The 16895-nt window shown below is 34.7% G+C and overlaps 1 protein-coding gene across 1 annotated transcript in view; it reads left to right on the top strand.

Annotated features, from left to right (window-relative positions):
- The first annotated feature begins 5969 nt into the window (after nt 1-5969).
- Nucleotides 5970-16895, top strand: part of LOC115218589 (dachshund homolog 1) — a 78198-nt gene continuing 67272 nt past the window's right edge. Inside the window, exons 1-4 of the mRNA XM_029788483.2 lie at nt 5970-6099; nt 6268-6463; nt 12967-13067; nt 15041-15166. Of these exons, the coding sequence (XP_029644343.1) occupies nt 5970-6099; nt 6268-6463; nt 12967-13067; nt 15041-15166 (553 nt within the window). The remainder of the gene's footprint in view (nt 6100-6267; nt 6464-12966; nt 13068-15040; nt 15167-16895) is intronic.

The raw sequence follows: 16895 nt of genomic DNA, 5'->3' as shown, positions 1-16895 counted from the left end.
GAAGAATTTCAACTTTTGAAATGAAACCAGCAACAACAATCTTATTCAATACAATAATAATAATAATAGTAATTCTGTTTGATTTTGTCACAGCACAAGCAATTTTGAGGGGAGGGTAAGTTGATTGCATTTTGACCCCAAATGCTCAACCGGTACTTTATTTTATCAACCCCGGAAGAATTAAAGGCAAAGTCAACCTCAGCAGGAATTGAACTCTGAACTAAAAGAAATGCTACTGAGCATTTTGCCCAATAGGCTAATGACTCAGCCAACTCACTGCCTTAATAATAATAATAATAATAATAATAATAATAATAATAATAAAAATAATAATTATTATTATTATTATTATTATTATTATTATTATTATTATTAGGCGCAGGAGTGGCTGTGTGGTAAGTAGCTTGTTTACCAACCATATGGTTCCACTATAGCCTCGGGCCGACCAAAGCCTTGTGAGTGGATTTGGTGAACGGAAACTGAAAGAAGCCCGTCGTATATATGTATATATATATATGCGTGTGTGTGTTTGTGTATCTGTGTTTGTCCTCCTAGCATTGCTTGACAACTGATGCTGGTTTGTTTATGTCCCCGTTACTTAGCGGTTCGGCAAAAGAGACCGATAGAATAAGTACTGGGCTTACAAAAGAATAAGTCCCGGGGTCGAGTTGCTCGATTAAAGGCGGTGCTCCAGCATGGCCACAGTCAAATGACTGAAACAAGTAAAAGAGTAAAAGAGTATAATAATAATAATAATGATGATGATGGTCTCAAATTTTGGTACAAGGCCTGCAATTTTATGGAAGAGGCTGAGACAGTTACATCAAGCCGTGTGCTCAACTTATTTCATCAATCCTGAAAGGATGAACGGCAATATCGACCTTGGTGGAATTTGAATTCAGAATATAAAGAGACAAAACGTCATGAAGCATTTTTGCTTGGTCTGCTAACGATTCTGTCAGCTCACCGCTTTTACTATTATGCTTAGTGGCATTTTGTCTGTCCTTGCATTCTGAGTTCAAATCCCGCAGAAGTCGACTTTGCCTTTCATCATTTGAGGGTCGATAAATTAAGTACCAGTGAAACGCTGGAGTTCGTGAAATTGACTTAACCCCTTCCCATCCCACCCCACCACCCACACACACATATGCTGTAGGCTACCGTTTCCTTAATAAAGCATTGGTTTTGAAAAATTTTTGATTCTTGAGATTATCTCCCCTTTTTCATATGCTGTTGGAACCAATTACACTAAAGGATCGACCTAATCCCTCCAGGAAGAAACATTTCTTTACACCAAGAATTTAGGTTATATATATATATATATATATATATATATATATACACATATACATATACAAATACATATGCATGTATATTGCATATATATGGGTATGTGGATATATATATATATATATATATATATATATATACATATATACATATGCATGTATATTGCATTTTTATGAATATGTGGGTATATATATATATGTATGTGTGTATGTATATATATATATAGATATATGCATGTATATATATATATATATATATATATGTATGTATGTATGTCTATGCATATGTTGCATATGTATGTATGCGTGTATGTATTTATACATGCATGTACAAGTGTGTATGTATGTGTGCATGCATGTACATGTGTATGTTTGTGTGTGTGTGTGTAGATAAACATTGGTATAATTATCTGTCATCAACCGGCAGAGGATGTCAGTGTCTGATGAATGCAATGTCAGCATTGGAGAGTGAAGAACTGCGAGATGTTCCTGATATGTCATGGAACTCTGCAGATGGATTAGATTCTGTTGTCGACATAGCACAGACATGTTTATTTATTTCACAGAAAATAGACAAATCACTATTTTGATAGAAACAGCAAAAAATTAGAAATTACACTTAAAAATGGTGTTATTTTTATAGGTTAACAAGAGGAAGGAAGGCCAGCAACAATGTCTCTTTTTGAGGAGGTGTGGATTCTACCACTGGTATGTGTAGGGGAGAAAGGGTCACTCAAATATGAGATCAGACCCTAACTTCTTGCTGCAAAATGAACTCTCCTAAAAGCTCCGAAAGCATCAGATTTTGATGTTTAACTGAGGAATGGATTTTATCCACCAATCAAGAATAGGAATGGTTTTCTATGACAGACTTTTTCAGCTTCCAAATGTCTATGATATTTTGCTCACAAAACTTTTATCAAAACTTGAATCTACGAAAATAAGAACTTACCAATGGTGGGACTAAACCTGAAACCACATGGGTACAATGTAAACTTTTTAACCACACAGCCATGTTTTATACATCTTTTATCTTTTTTAAAATACTTTTTTAAAATACTTTTTTTCTTTTAATGTCATTGTTTTAGATAATCATGAAGATGTGGCTGAGACAAAATGTAGCCAGAACCTCCACAACTAATCTACTTGCACATATTTGCATAGTAATAACAACAACAACAATAATAATAATAACGATAATGATGATAATAGTAAAAATTGTCTTGGTATAAAAGATGGGCTACAGCAAATATTCTGCTCAATACCACAGATTTGCTTGTAAATTGTTTGACCATAACCAGTTGACCATGTCCCTTGGTGGCTGACAATATGTGCATTTCTGATCACGAGCAGTAGTGGAGGAGCATCATAGCCATGTGTTGAGAAGGATTCTTTGGGGTTTGATTAATTCACCTCTGGAAACATGGGTGTTTCATTCAACATCCTTAAACAAGCCTTATTCAGGGACCTTTTGAGTGGGATGGGTTACTCGACCAGAAGAAAATTCTAACTGGGTCCTGTAGAAGACAGTTCCCCAATGTATCACATAGTAGGGCTGAACCCAGAACCACACAGTTGAGAAGTAAATTTCACCATACAGTCAGGCCTGCTTCTAATGTGTATCTATGTATGTATATGTGTGTGCATAGGCTCAGATGGAGTGGTCATCTGGTCAGAATGAAGGATTCAAGGATGCCAAAACAACTCTTTTATGGAGAGTTAGCTAAAGGAGACCTCCACATAAACCAAAAAAGAGGTATAAGGACTTGCTGAAGGCTTCCTTCAGAGATGCTTGCATCTCTCCTGACACATGGGAGGGCATAGCTATTGATCATAGCAGGTGGAGAAGGATTGTGCATGAGGGGACAGCCATGTTTGAGAAATCTCGAGTTGCACATGAGAAAGTAAAGAGGGATGTCAGGAAGGGCATCGCTGTTACACTTCCAGAAGGGAAGGGTCTTCCTTTGATTCTGACATGCAATGTCTGTGCAAGACCCTGCCTCAGTAAAGCTGGACTCATGAGTCATCTTCGTAGTCATAAAACGAGACAGATGAGTGACAACCTGGCCACTGGTGGTGGTGTAACACACCATACTAATCATATCTGTCAGGCATGTGGAAGAGAGTGTAATTCGGCAGGAGAACTTAAACGACATGCAAAGGTACATGAAGCCCAGTTACAACTACAGCCAGCTATTACCAGTAAAGGTCTTAGTTGCCAATTTTGTATAAGACATTGTAGATCTTTAGCTGGGCTAAAAAGTCACATTCGATCACAGCACCAGTAACAGTTAAGCTTCGTGCAATGGCCATACTCGATAACGAGGGGGCAGCCATAATAATAATATGTGTGTGCAAAAACATCACAAAAACTGTTACTCTGAGTAACAGTTTTTGTGATGTTTTAGCAGCTTTATTAATAAAGCATATTACTCTACCCCCTGTAGTTGAGTACTATTTTTCGCCACCTTGTTTCACATTAATGTGCTTACTCTGGTATGTATATGTATATATATATATATGTATATATGATGGGCTTCTTTCATTTTCCATCGACCAAATTCACTCACAAGACTTTCTTCAGCCTGGTGTTATAGTAGAAAACACTTGCTCTCGGTGCCATGCAGTGGAACTGAACCCAGAACCATGTGATTGGGAAGCAAATTGTGTGTGGTGTCTGTGTCTGTGTGTGATGATGATGATGATGATATATATATATATATATTAATATATATATATATATATATACACTATATACATATATTCATATATATATATATATAATATATATATATATACATACACATATATATATACATACATATATATATATACATATATACATATATATATATATATACACACACACATACACACACCCATATATATATATATATATATATATATATATATATATATATATATATATATATACACTATGCCAGTATGGTTCACTAGATGTGTAATGTGCATGTTCGACTGAGTGTAAGCATCTTGAGAGAAAAGTTAGGCATAAGAGGAATCAGGTGTGGTGTGCAAGAGAGATGACTGCACTGGTATGGTCATATGATGTGTATGGATGAGGATAGCTATGTAAAGGAGTGCCGATCTCTAACTGTTGAGGGAACCTGTGGTAGAGTTAGACCCAGGAAGACATGGGACTAAGTTGTGAAGCATGATCTTTGATCTCACAGATGCAATGACTAGTGACCTATCAAGCCAAGTGCACCAGTGCTGGTGTCATGTAAAGAACATCTTTTGCATGTTGGGCCTCACGCAGGCAAAGTGGCTGAGTTCCTTTTGAGTGTTGGGCCTCACAGAGGCAATCACCAAAACCTTTGGCATTATGCTGTGCTTGAGAAGAAGACCCATCAAGCCAAGCAAAATCACAGTCATGGCAGATACTGGTGTCACGCAAATGGCACTTGTGCCTGTGACAGGTAAAAGTACCCATTACACTCTCAGAGTGTTTGGCGTTGTGAGGAGGGGCATCCAGCTGTAGAGAACCATGCCAAATCAGACTGGAGTCTGGTGCAGCCTTCCAGCATGCCAGCCCTGGTGAAACCATCCAACCAATGCCAGCATGGACAACGGACGTTAAATGATTTTGATGATGATGATGATGATGATATATACATATACACATAGACAGTGTATATATATATATATATATATATATATATATACACATATATACATAAATACAGACACACACACATATATATAGTCTCCATGTATGTATACATATAATCTTTCACCATGATTTTAACGTCCAATATAGCATGGATTGAATGAGACCTTTTGAGTATGATAGACCCAGTTTCCATTCAGACTCCGCCATTCACCAGGAGAAGTTCCAGTGCAATATTTCATGGATATCAATGGGAAATCATTGTAGCTTCTTCTCTCTCATTTAATATCATTCCAGCTTCTTTTATGTCTGCCCTACAACAGAAGTGGGGGGGGAGTGATTATAAGTATATGGTGTGGTTGGTTGTCTTTTTTTCTCTGTTCCTATTGTAAAAGGATAATTAGGATAATTAAAATAATTAGTATAAATACTAATGGTGTTAGCATAATTAGTATGAATAGCAAATATTTCTCTGCATGCATGTGTGTGTGTGTGCGTGCACACGTAGGTTTATTTCCTAAAGCAGCATTTAAATATTTTTATATTAAAAGCAGAGATATATATTATATATAACATAATACAATATGATATATATATATACAATATAATACATACATATATATATACACACACACACACACACACACACACACACATATATATATATATATACACACACACATGTACACAGACATTAGCATATATATTTGCATGCACACACATGCAAGCACATACACATATATGTATTGTTTGTATTGTTTTGGAATATATACACATGTGTGTATATGTGTATATATATATGTGTGTCTGTGTGTGTGTATATATATATATGTGTGTGTGTGTGAGTGTATTTATATATATGTATGTATGAATATATATAATTCATAACTGAGTCAGTCCTATAAATCTATAAACAGTAAATTCCTGTTATAATAAAAACATCGACACCCAGCCATGGTCTATATATGTAAAGACTCATTCACAATCAGTCGATCAATATACAAAACATTCATTAGTATGGCCATACAAATCATTTATCTTTTGTCATAATGACTGACAATGGAAGCTGTTGTGATCACGAGAAGATTTTGTTCAATATTTTACATCAGCTTATTGAAGCTGATGCACCATCTCCATCTTTATTGTCCATTTTATTTCTCACACTGACATGTTTAATAAGTAATTTTGCTTTAAGTGTGAATAACCAATTATACAATTATTTTTCAATGTTAAATTTTAATAAAATTCATAAAATACGTCTTTTTAAATTGTTAAATGCTTTAATTTAAACTGTTTAAATATCTTATGAGGGTTTATTTATGTATTTTTTTGTTTTTATTTTTACAGCTGGTGAACGAAAAAATATTCTCAATGGCTACCCTCATCATCCGTATGCTCTTGGAGCCCTTCCCTACATGCCACTAAATCACCCCATAATGTCACCTCCAGTGTCAATGACAATGGCAAACCATTTAACAATGCGTCCTGAAGCACCGATTATGAAAGAACGCTCAAGTTCAGAATCAGATGTTTTATCTCCAAAGTAAGAAATCTATTTTTTTCATTTCTCCTCTCTCTCAATCTATATCAACAATTTTAGTTCCCAAACTCCTGATATTGCAAGGCCATATTTCCTGCACCCCTTATCTTCACCTTAACTGAAAGTCTACATTAAACCAACATATATATATGTATGTATGTGCTGCACTTGGCGTTGTCGGTTCTATATTTACCAATTGTCATTGATTGATAGAAAACAAATTGTCAGAATTTGTAAGTTAACTTGAGCCACATTTCTAATACTGACTGAAATACAATCAATCCAGCATAAAACATGGTCCACTATATCACCTCACCACAAACACACACACGCACACACACGCGCACACACGCGCGCACGCACACACACACACACACACACACACACACACACACACACACACACACACACACACACACGCGCACACACACATACACACCATCTGAATTGAGATTCCAATAATAATGCTTACACCAATCCCTTTTGTTCTGCTTAGTGCAAAGAGGTAGTAACATGCACCAACCTCACCTCATTCTGAAGATGAGACTGTGATGTCTTGCATCGATGATGACAGAGTTGGATTTGATAAAATTATTGAGAGAATATGACTAAATACAGGAATGGTTTTAATATAACATAGCAAAAACTTATGCTGTCTCCCATATATATATATATCATCATATACATACATACATACATACATACATACATATATATTTAAATATATATAAATATATATGTGTATGTGTGTGTGTGTGTGTGTGTGTATATATACATACACACACATACACATATATATATATATATATATACGTATATATCTTTACACACACACATATATAGCACAGCCCTCCACCCCTCCTCACACACACATTCACATTCATATACATAAAACTCTATTTAAAAACTCATCTTGTCAAACTGATATTAAAAACCTATCAAAGCTCTACAATATGGTTTTTGTTATGAAAAGCTCAGAATGAGAGATTCAAAAAGGAGAACCATTGAAACTCAACCGAAATCTATGTTTGTCTTTGATATTTTATGAGAGATAGATAATAGTTTTAACAGAATATTATTACAACCTTTAGATTTTTGCTTGTTTGTGCAAATCAATACACAGGGACTTTTTCTACGTTTTTTACCTATTTTTTGGTTTGTTTTTCTTTGCGGCCATTTTGTTTGTTGTTTTTTTTTATTCTCCTCAACATAAGAACTGTGACAAATATTTCATTTTATTTTATTCTAAAGGATGTTTGGGGTTTTTTTTTTTATATATTTTAGAAGAAATATTAAGGATGGCTTTTAGCAGAGAACTTTCAGAGAAATAGCTTACTGCTTTGTTTTATTTTTTGTTTCAACTTATTTTCTTGTTTATTGTTGTTGTAGTTATTTTGATAATCACGAACTCTCTTAAAAGCAAATGAGTAAATACTCTCACAAACTCTGAAGATTCAAAGAGATTCAAGCCAGTGCTGCTGCTACTGCCGCTGCTGCTGCTTCTGCCACTGCTACTGCTGCTGGTGATGTGTTGTAATGTTTTATGTTAAGTACCCAATGAATGGAGAACAGTCTCTGGGGTGCCTGCAAAACTCTACCCTTGCTGTCTTGGGGAAATGATGTTTATTGAAGAACTGAGAGCCAAGTAAATAATGGTATTGATGTGGGGGGAAGGAAGCTGTTTCATTTGTCACAAGTCCCCCATCCATAATATTGCTGCTGCTGCTGTTTCTCTTATATTCCATCTTTGTTTTACAGAGATACTAACACCTTTTTGGTTAACTTGCCGTAATATTACTGTACAATAACAACAACAATATTGCTACAGTAATAAGGAAATAATAATAGTAATAATAATAATTATAATAATAATAATAATAATAATAATAATAATAATAATAATAATAATGATGAGCCTTTCTACTATAGGCACGGGGCCTGAAATTTGGGGGAGAAGCTAGTCGATTACATTGATCCTAGGGTTCAACTGGTACTTATGTCATGGACCCCAAAAGGATGAAAATAAAGTCGACTTCAGTGGAATTTGATCACTGAGCATAAAACTAGAAGAAATGCTGCTAAGCACTTTCTTCTGCACCAATTCTGCTAGCTTTGAAATGATGATAATAATGGTAAGATATATATATATCATCATCATCATCATCATCATCATCATTGTTTAACGTCCGTTTTCCATGCTAGCATGGGTTGGACAGTTTGACCGGGGTCTGGGAAGCCAGGAGGCTGCACCAGGCTCCAGTCTGATCTGGCAGTGTTTCTACAGCTGGATGCCCTTCCTAATGCCAACCACTCCATGAGTGTAGTGGGTGCTTTTTACGTGCCACTGGCACAGGTGCCAGGGGAGGCTGGCAACGATCGGTTGGTGCTTTTTACATGTCACCAGCACAGAAGCCAGTCAAGGCAGTGCTGGCATCAGCCACGTACGGATGGTGCTTTTTTAAGTGCCAGGGTAGGCTGGCAACGGCCACGATCGGTTATATATATATGGCATAGTTTGCACCAGCCAGATTTGATCTGTAGCCCTCAGGAAGTTGTCCCATAACAACTTCTATTTATCCTCTCTTGTCTTCATCTCTTCTTCCTCCTTCTCACACTTAGAAACCACACTGAAGTACCTTAACTAAATTATTATCAAGGTACCTTAAGTTATCCTGTGATATTAGAAACAACTTAGATTAATTTCCTGATAAATCGACATCAAATCATTTTACTTTATAATTTTTAATAAATTTAGTTTTATTTCAAGCATTTTTAGTCTTAAAATCTGTTGACTCCATTTTTTTCCTTGGAATCCATTAAATCTTTTTTCAATTTTTACCTGTCATCTTCAATACCTTATTGCCCTCTCCCTCCCTCCCACCCTATCTCACCGTCCCCTTCTCTCCCGCCCTCTCTATATCTATCTCTACCCCCCATAACCATTGTTTACACAACTTTATCTGCTTCCTTCCATTCAGGTTTTCCCAATCTTTTCTCCTATTTTAAATCTTTTAATTACTCATTTTATTTTATGTTTTTCTTATTTTAATTATTGCTATTATAATTATTCTTTAATACATGCCACATCCCCCACCACCACCACCACCACCACCATCACCACCAACTCCTTTTCTCTCAATCACTAAATTAACTAACGAACCTCTTTCTTTTCTTTTCTTTTCTTTCTTTCTTTCTTTCTTTTTTTACCTTCTCCTTTTTAATCACGCTAGCTTTTTCCTTACAATTGGACATATGGCACCGTTTACTTTGTAATAATGAAAGCCAGAAGAAATCAGCACAAAAGTTTAATTCGTTCCCAAGGAAGACTACAACTGTCCGGGGTGGGGTTAGGTAGGTGGGGTGGCAGGAGGAGCTGCACCGGACGACGGAGAGAAAGAAAGGGAAAAACACCAACATCAAGAAGAAAATAAAACTAAATCTAGATTCACAATAGAAAGTAATCTGGCCATGAAATGCGTCCTGTCTACAATTTTACTCAGATCTGTTTGGGGGCTTTTTTAGGGGCATTTTTTTTTGTCATGTCTTAAACGTGTTTTTTTTTGTATTTTTTTACTTTGCTGTGGATCAACTTTTAAATGTGGGTGGGAGTGTGTGTTTTGCTTCTTGTAACTGTTTTCTTTTTTTATTTATTTACTGTATTTCTTGATATCCAAGTCTCCTCAATACAGTAGAGAAATAATTGGCACAAATATATACATACACATATGTATACGTTTATATGTATATATGTATGTCCATAAACACACACACACACATATATATATATGTATGTATGTATACATATATAATATATATATATACACATGATAGATATATATATATATGCACACACACACACACATATATACATATAGATACTTCTATATGATATATACATATACACATAAGTAATATATGTATATACTCATACACACTCACACACACACTGACTATCATTGACTGCTTACCTGTTTCTCTCTCTTTCTCTAATATGTGTGTATCAGTGTATGTGTGTGTGTGAATATAAAAGGAGAGAGAAGTACACACACACACACACACACACACTTGTACATTGATATAAAGACAGAGAGAAGGAGGGGGAGGGAGTAAGCGAAAGTCCATTCTGTCTATTGAGCCTTCTTCTTGTCTTTTGTTATGTCTGCCAATCATAACAAATCTAATTGTCTCTCCAAGTCCTTTGGAGGACAGTACACACACCACCACCACCCATGGCTTCTGTCTTCTTTTCATCATTGCCCATCTACCTTCCCCCACCCCACACCCATCTACCTTTAATTATCAACAAAGTCTCAATAATACTTGTGGAGAGCTTTGAAGGTCAGCAGGATAATAAATGTCAGCTTACCTGAGTTTAGTGACAAAACATAAATAATTTTGGGGACTAAAACAGAGAGCAGTAATGTTTTAGGGGATTCAGGGTGTAAAAGCCTTGCCCTTTGTGAATTTGGGACTCAGCTGGCCATGGCTGAGGGCACCTAGTAAACAATCTGTATCCAACATCATGAATAAAACAGGAGATAATTGTGACCACCTTGATTGATGACAGATCAACAATTTGATGACGCCATCAAAGATTACAAAACAATTTACAGCATCGTCAATGTCCGGCAGTATTAATTCTGTCGACGACTGTGAGCTAATGAAAAAGTGGTACCGTTCTAATCTATTGTGTCTTGAAGTACTTGCTTCTGTATCTTTAAAAGTGAGTGCTGAGGGATCACTGAATGGTGCCAGACATTACAGATATAAACAAAACACAGTTTATTCCATAATTCACACCTGTTTTCTCACCTGAGTTCAGTAATTCTGGTAAATTAGTGTTGCACAGTCAATAAATGTCTTCTTTATATTTTTACTAGTTCCAGCCAGTTCATTGTGGCTTTCTTGGGTACCATTCTTTTTTTCAAATAAAAGATGGCACTTTAGGTAAAATGAAGGTAGAATTTAGTCCAGGCATTGTGTTACAAGATTTGTCCAGTAAAGAAATAAAAATGGGGGCTTTGTTGGGACAGTGGGTGTGTTGACAAGACAACAAACAATAAACAAACAATCCATCATATCTCTGACTGCTGTGACCCCTTCATGCACTGGGCTGAACCCTTTTACTGCCATGGACAACAATGTATTATATATATATATATATCGTTCATGAGCCCCAATACCTCACTAATGCTGGTTAAATAAAATGAAGCATTGGAATTGGAAATTCAATTGTGGACCAACAGTTTGTGAGAGCCCATTCTGCAGCAAATAGAAGTGATTTTTAGCTGAACGGGAATGGAAGCATGTGAAATGAAGTGTCTTGCACAAGGATGCAATGTACTGCTTGGTCTGGGAGTTGAACCAACAACCTTTTGATTATGAGTGCAACAGCCTAACCACCAGACCATGCACCATCACATTCCTTAAACATACTTCATTTGGTTTGTCTGTGTGTCTTTTGAGACCAGCTTAAATAATCCTCTGCAAATATACCCTAACACTCATTAATTATTAATTTCTAACAAAGATATTTCATTGTACGGGAAGCAGTCAGACAAAGATTATGTCCACTCCTTCCCTGGCTGGTACTTAATTTTATCAACCTCAGGAAGATGAGGGATAAAGGTATCCTTGGTAAGACTTGAAACCAGAACATAAGGAAGTATTGTCATTATTCCAGTTCTATATTTAAGAGAAGAGGAATTATCGACGTTACTTACATTTGATGGATATTTGTCCTCATCTTGTTTGTTGTTAACACATTTCGACTGATATACCCTCCAGCCTTCATCTTGGGGAAATTTCGAACCTGGGTTCTCATTCCTAAGGTATTTTTCGATGTTATTATGATTATTATTATGATTATTATTATTATTATTATTATTATTATAATTATTATTATTATCATTATTATTATTATTCAGGTCACTGCCTGGAATCAAACTCAGAATCTTGGGGTTAAGAGCGCAGGCTAGTAACCCCAAGATTCCGAGTTCAATTTCTGGCAGTGACCTGAATAATAATAATAATGATAATAATAATAATAACAACAACAACAACAATAACAATAATAACAATAACAACAACAACAACAACAGCAATAATAATAATAATAATAATTATTATTATTATTATTATTATTATTATTATTATTATTATATTATTATCATTATTATTATTATTGCTGTTGTTGTTGTTATCATTATTATTATTAAGGTGGCCAGCTGGTAGAATCTTCAGCACCTCAGGCAGAATGCTTAGTTTCATTTCATCCGTCTTTATATTTCTGAGTTCAAATCCCCTCAAGGTTGACTCTGCCTTTCATCCCTTTCAGGGGTTCATAAAACAGCACTGGAGTCAATATGATCAACTAGATGCCCTCCCCTCAAAATTTCAAGCCTTCAGCTTATAGTATGAAGGATTATTATTTTTATTATCTTCAACAGCTTGTCCAAAGTAAAGAGTGTCATAAAATAGAACAGATTGCCGATTTTTGTTTACAGGTCCAGTGATGATCGATCTGAAGGAGGTATGAAGATTACAGACAAAGTTTCACATCACATGGTTGATAAAAACTATCCTTCGTTAAGTCACAGCGATTTGAGTAAGTTGACGATTAATTCTTTGATTTTTGTGTTGTTTTGCTAAAATGTGACCTAAAATATACTTTTTGTAAACTCCTTTTAACTCACCTTATCCTCATCATGACCTTCATCATCATCATCATTATTATCACACCCCTCTGCCACCACCATTATCCTCACCTTCATCACATCATCATCATTATCATCATCATGCCCCACACCACCACCACTGCCACCACCACCACCACCATCATCATCATCATCATCATCATCATTGTCATCATCATCTGCTTTATGATATAAATCCATTTTGATATCCATATTATTACAGCATACAGTATGTATGTTTAGTTATCCCATCCATTTTATATATATTTGTGTTACCATTTCATATCCCGAAAGATTTTGTGAAATAGTTTGTCACTTGTTCACTTTGGTTTGGTGATATCAAATATTTTTTGTTTTTATGACAAATCAGTTAAAATCAGATAAAAATGTCTTTTAGACGAGAGAAAATTTACCGTGTGACAGCACCAATTGCCTGGTCTTTCACCCAGAGACTTCTACAGCCTGACCTCATTCTCAAACTCTTCCAGAATATTCCATTTACTTCCTGTTATTTTGTTGATTAAATACATTATTTTAATTTCATTCAAATATTTCCCACTCTAAATGTTCATTTAAGAATTTTTCAACATTTTTTGGATTTCAAAGATTTTATTTTCTCAGAGTTGAAAACCTAAACAGACAATAAGATTGTTGTTGTCTAGAATTTCAGGCACTTTTAGGGTCTTCCTCATGAACAAAATTAAGGAATATCAAATTTTCCATTCCATCAGATTGCTGCAGTTGGGTATATTTTTGTGAAGTGAAGAATTAATGGAGTAATTAATTTTAGCTTTCTAAAATTGTTTGAAGTGATGGAAATAATTGATACTTTCTAGTAATTAATGAATTGTCGGTTGAAACCCAGTCTTTTCTGTTCATAAGACTCTCTATGATTTGAAATGAACTTCTCTGAGATCCTCACTGACAAAACTCATCCATTTTTAAGCTGATGAGTTAGCAGAATCCCTGAAATGACAAACAGAATACATCATGGTATTTGTTCTGGCTCTTTATGCTCCAAGTTCAAACCTTACTAAAGTACCAATCTTGGGGCAGTGAATTGATGAAACTGTTAAATAATCCATTGAGACATCTTGTAGTACCAATTCCAGATCTTTCTGTTCTCACTATGAATTCCCTTGCTTGCTTCTAGCCTAGTCTTTATCCCCTTTTTATATAAAGGGCCATTTGTGTCCTAGTGTTTTCCCCTTTTTATGAAGAGGGCCGTTTGAGTCCAAGTGGGGAAGCATTTGTGATTTTCTTGATACAGCTGCCATGTCTCTCCAATCAGTGAATCTCTCTGACTGACATCGATCATTTATCACTTTTCAACCCCCACCCCACCCCCAAATTGGAAGACTTTAAATGAAATTTCATAAATTCTGGTGGTGGAATTTATAAAATAGGATTTGGTGATGAAGATGTCTGACTTGAAATATCAGAATAGGGAAAGGGATATATATGGAATTGGTAGATGAATATTATATGGAATCCAAAAGCAAAAAACGACTTACAGAATTCTAAGGGTGAATCCATGTATAATCTTGGAATATACTCATTGAATATTATGTAATTAGTTACATTTCACATGTGGTGTACATCATGTTTCATATTTGAAAACTACCACATTTCATATCCATAATTCACCATATTTCATATATGTAAGTTGTTCCCTAATATTGGTCAAAACCTTTAAAGAAAAGGCAATCCCCAAATGTAAAGTTTTTCCAATAATTATCACTGTTGCATGTAATAAAATTAAAAACTTATCTGGTTTAAGACAATGAAAAATCATTTTGAATTATGGGAACTGAAGGTGACCATGAAGTCAGTTCTACATTGACGAGTTGTGATTGTTAGAAAATGAACTATTTTCTCATTGTAGGTCATAAACCTCTCAATCTTCAGATTAATGGCCATGTGAGGGATCTATCGAAAACAGCCCCAAAACAAGATTATGATGATGACGATGATAATGATGACAAAGATTCAGACGATGATAAAGACGATGGTAAATAAAAGAATTGCTCTTTCATAGGAATAATTCTCAAATTAAACAGGTTTTAACATTATCCAAGTCTTCAATGATGTTTGCAAGTATCTTGTACATATTTGTACCATGTAATTTAGCAGATGTAGCAAAACAATATTGTACTATAATGAATGATACAATCATATAGTCATATAGTAATATAATAAGATGGTTGTGTGTGAGATGTGTGTAAAGCCAAGTGTATTTTGGACAATAATATCCATAAGATTGGTAATACTGAATTGGTGGATGTTCAACAGAGGAATGAAATATGGAGAATGAGATGGATATTATTGGTGCCAGTAGAGTAAAGCAAGGAAAAAAGTGTAGGTTTATGATTGATGGCAGTCAACATAATGGTAAATCAGAGTGAAAGATGGCATGGAATCAGTAAAATATGAGATGGCAGGCTGAAGGTTTGAGAAAGAAATTAGTAAAAGACAAAAGCAGGTGGAAGAGGCTGCAGTAGTGTTGGCCATTGTGGCTGTTGCGGCCAGTTTGGGACAAATATAAAACCAAGAATAATGATGTGTTTCCCTTATATTGATCTTCCATGTTTTAATGGCAATAAATCAGGAGGAGAAAAAAATTGCGAAAAGCCACTGGACCTTACAGAAGAGAAAATAGGTTCAATATAAGGTTTGGTAAAAAGGAATTAAAATTCATTGACCTTTTCTCTTGTCTATTAATAAATGCCAGTTTCCTGTCTTTGGTTCATATTTCATGACTGAATACAATATGGCAGCCAGCACCAGGACTTCATATGTACATACATGCATATATATATAAGCATATATATATAAATATACACATATATATGCATATATATATATTCATGCATATATATATAAATAAATATATATATATTTATATACACATATATATATGCATATATATATACATACAGACATGCATATATATACTTACATACATGCATATTTACATTCACATATGCATACATGCATGCACACACATGTATATATACATATATACACTCATACATATGTGTGTATATATATATATATATATATATATATATATATATATATATTATATATATATATATATATATATATATATATATGTATGTATACATATATATATATATATATATATATATATATAATATATATATATAATATATATATATATATATATATATATATGTATGTATGTATGCATACATATGAATGTAGTGTAATCATATACATGTGTATCTTTCCCTTTCTCTCTCTCAACTCTCTGTCTATATATATATATACATATATATATACACACACACCCACAGAGAGATAGATAGATTGATTGACAGATATCCAAAAAAATACACAGAGCTAACTGTGCAGGTTTTACTCTTTGTTTAACATTGGTTTCTGTCTTCCCTCCCAGAGAGAGAGAGAAAGAGAGAGAAAACGTGTCAATATTCTTTTCAAGTCTAACCCTCCCCCACCACTCCACCACCTTCCATCAATATATAATCCCTTGTTTAACATAAATAACTTCATCTTAGGCACAGGATAGCCGTCTTTTCCTTCAATTTTTTTTTCTCTTTCAAAGAATGAATTACCGTAACTATGATTCTTCTTCAAGTACATATTTCGATATATTTATTACTGACACATATGTAATTGCTTTTGCAAAGAATACATATTACACACACACACACATATGGAGGGAGAGAGGGCACCATTTTAAAATGCACATACAG

This window comes from Octopus sinensis, linkage group LG13, assembly GCF_006345805.1.
Source record: "Octopus sinensis linkage group LG13, ASM634580v1, whole genome shotgun sequence".
Lineage (NCBI taxonomy): Eukaryota > Metazoa > Mollusca > Cephalopoda > Octopoda > Octopodidae > Octopus > Octopus sinensis.
The sequence above is the reverse complement of the archived record's forward strand: the minus strand, read 5'-3'. Positions and strand labels throughout refer to the sequence as shown.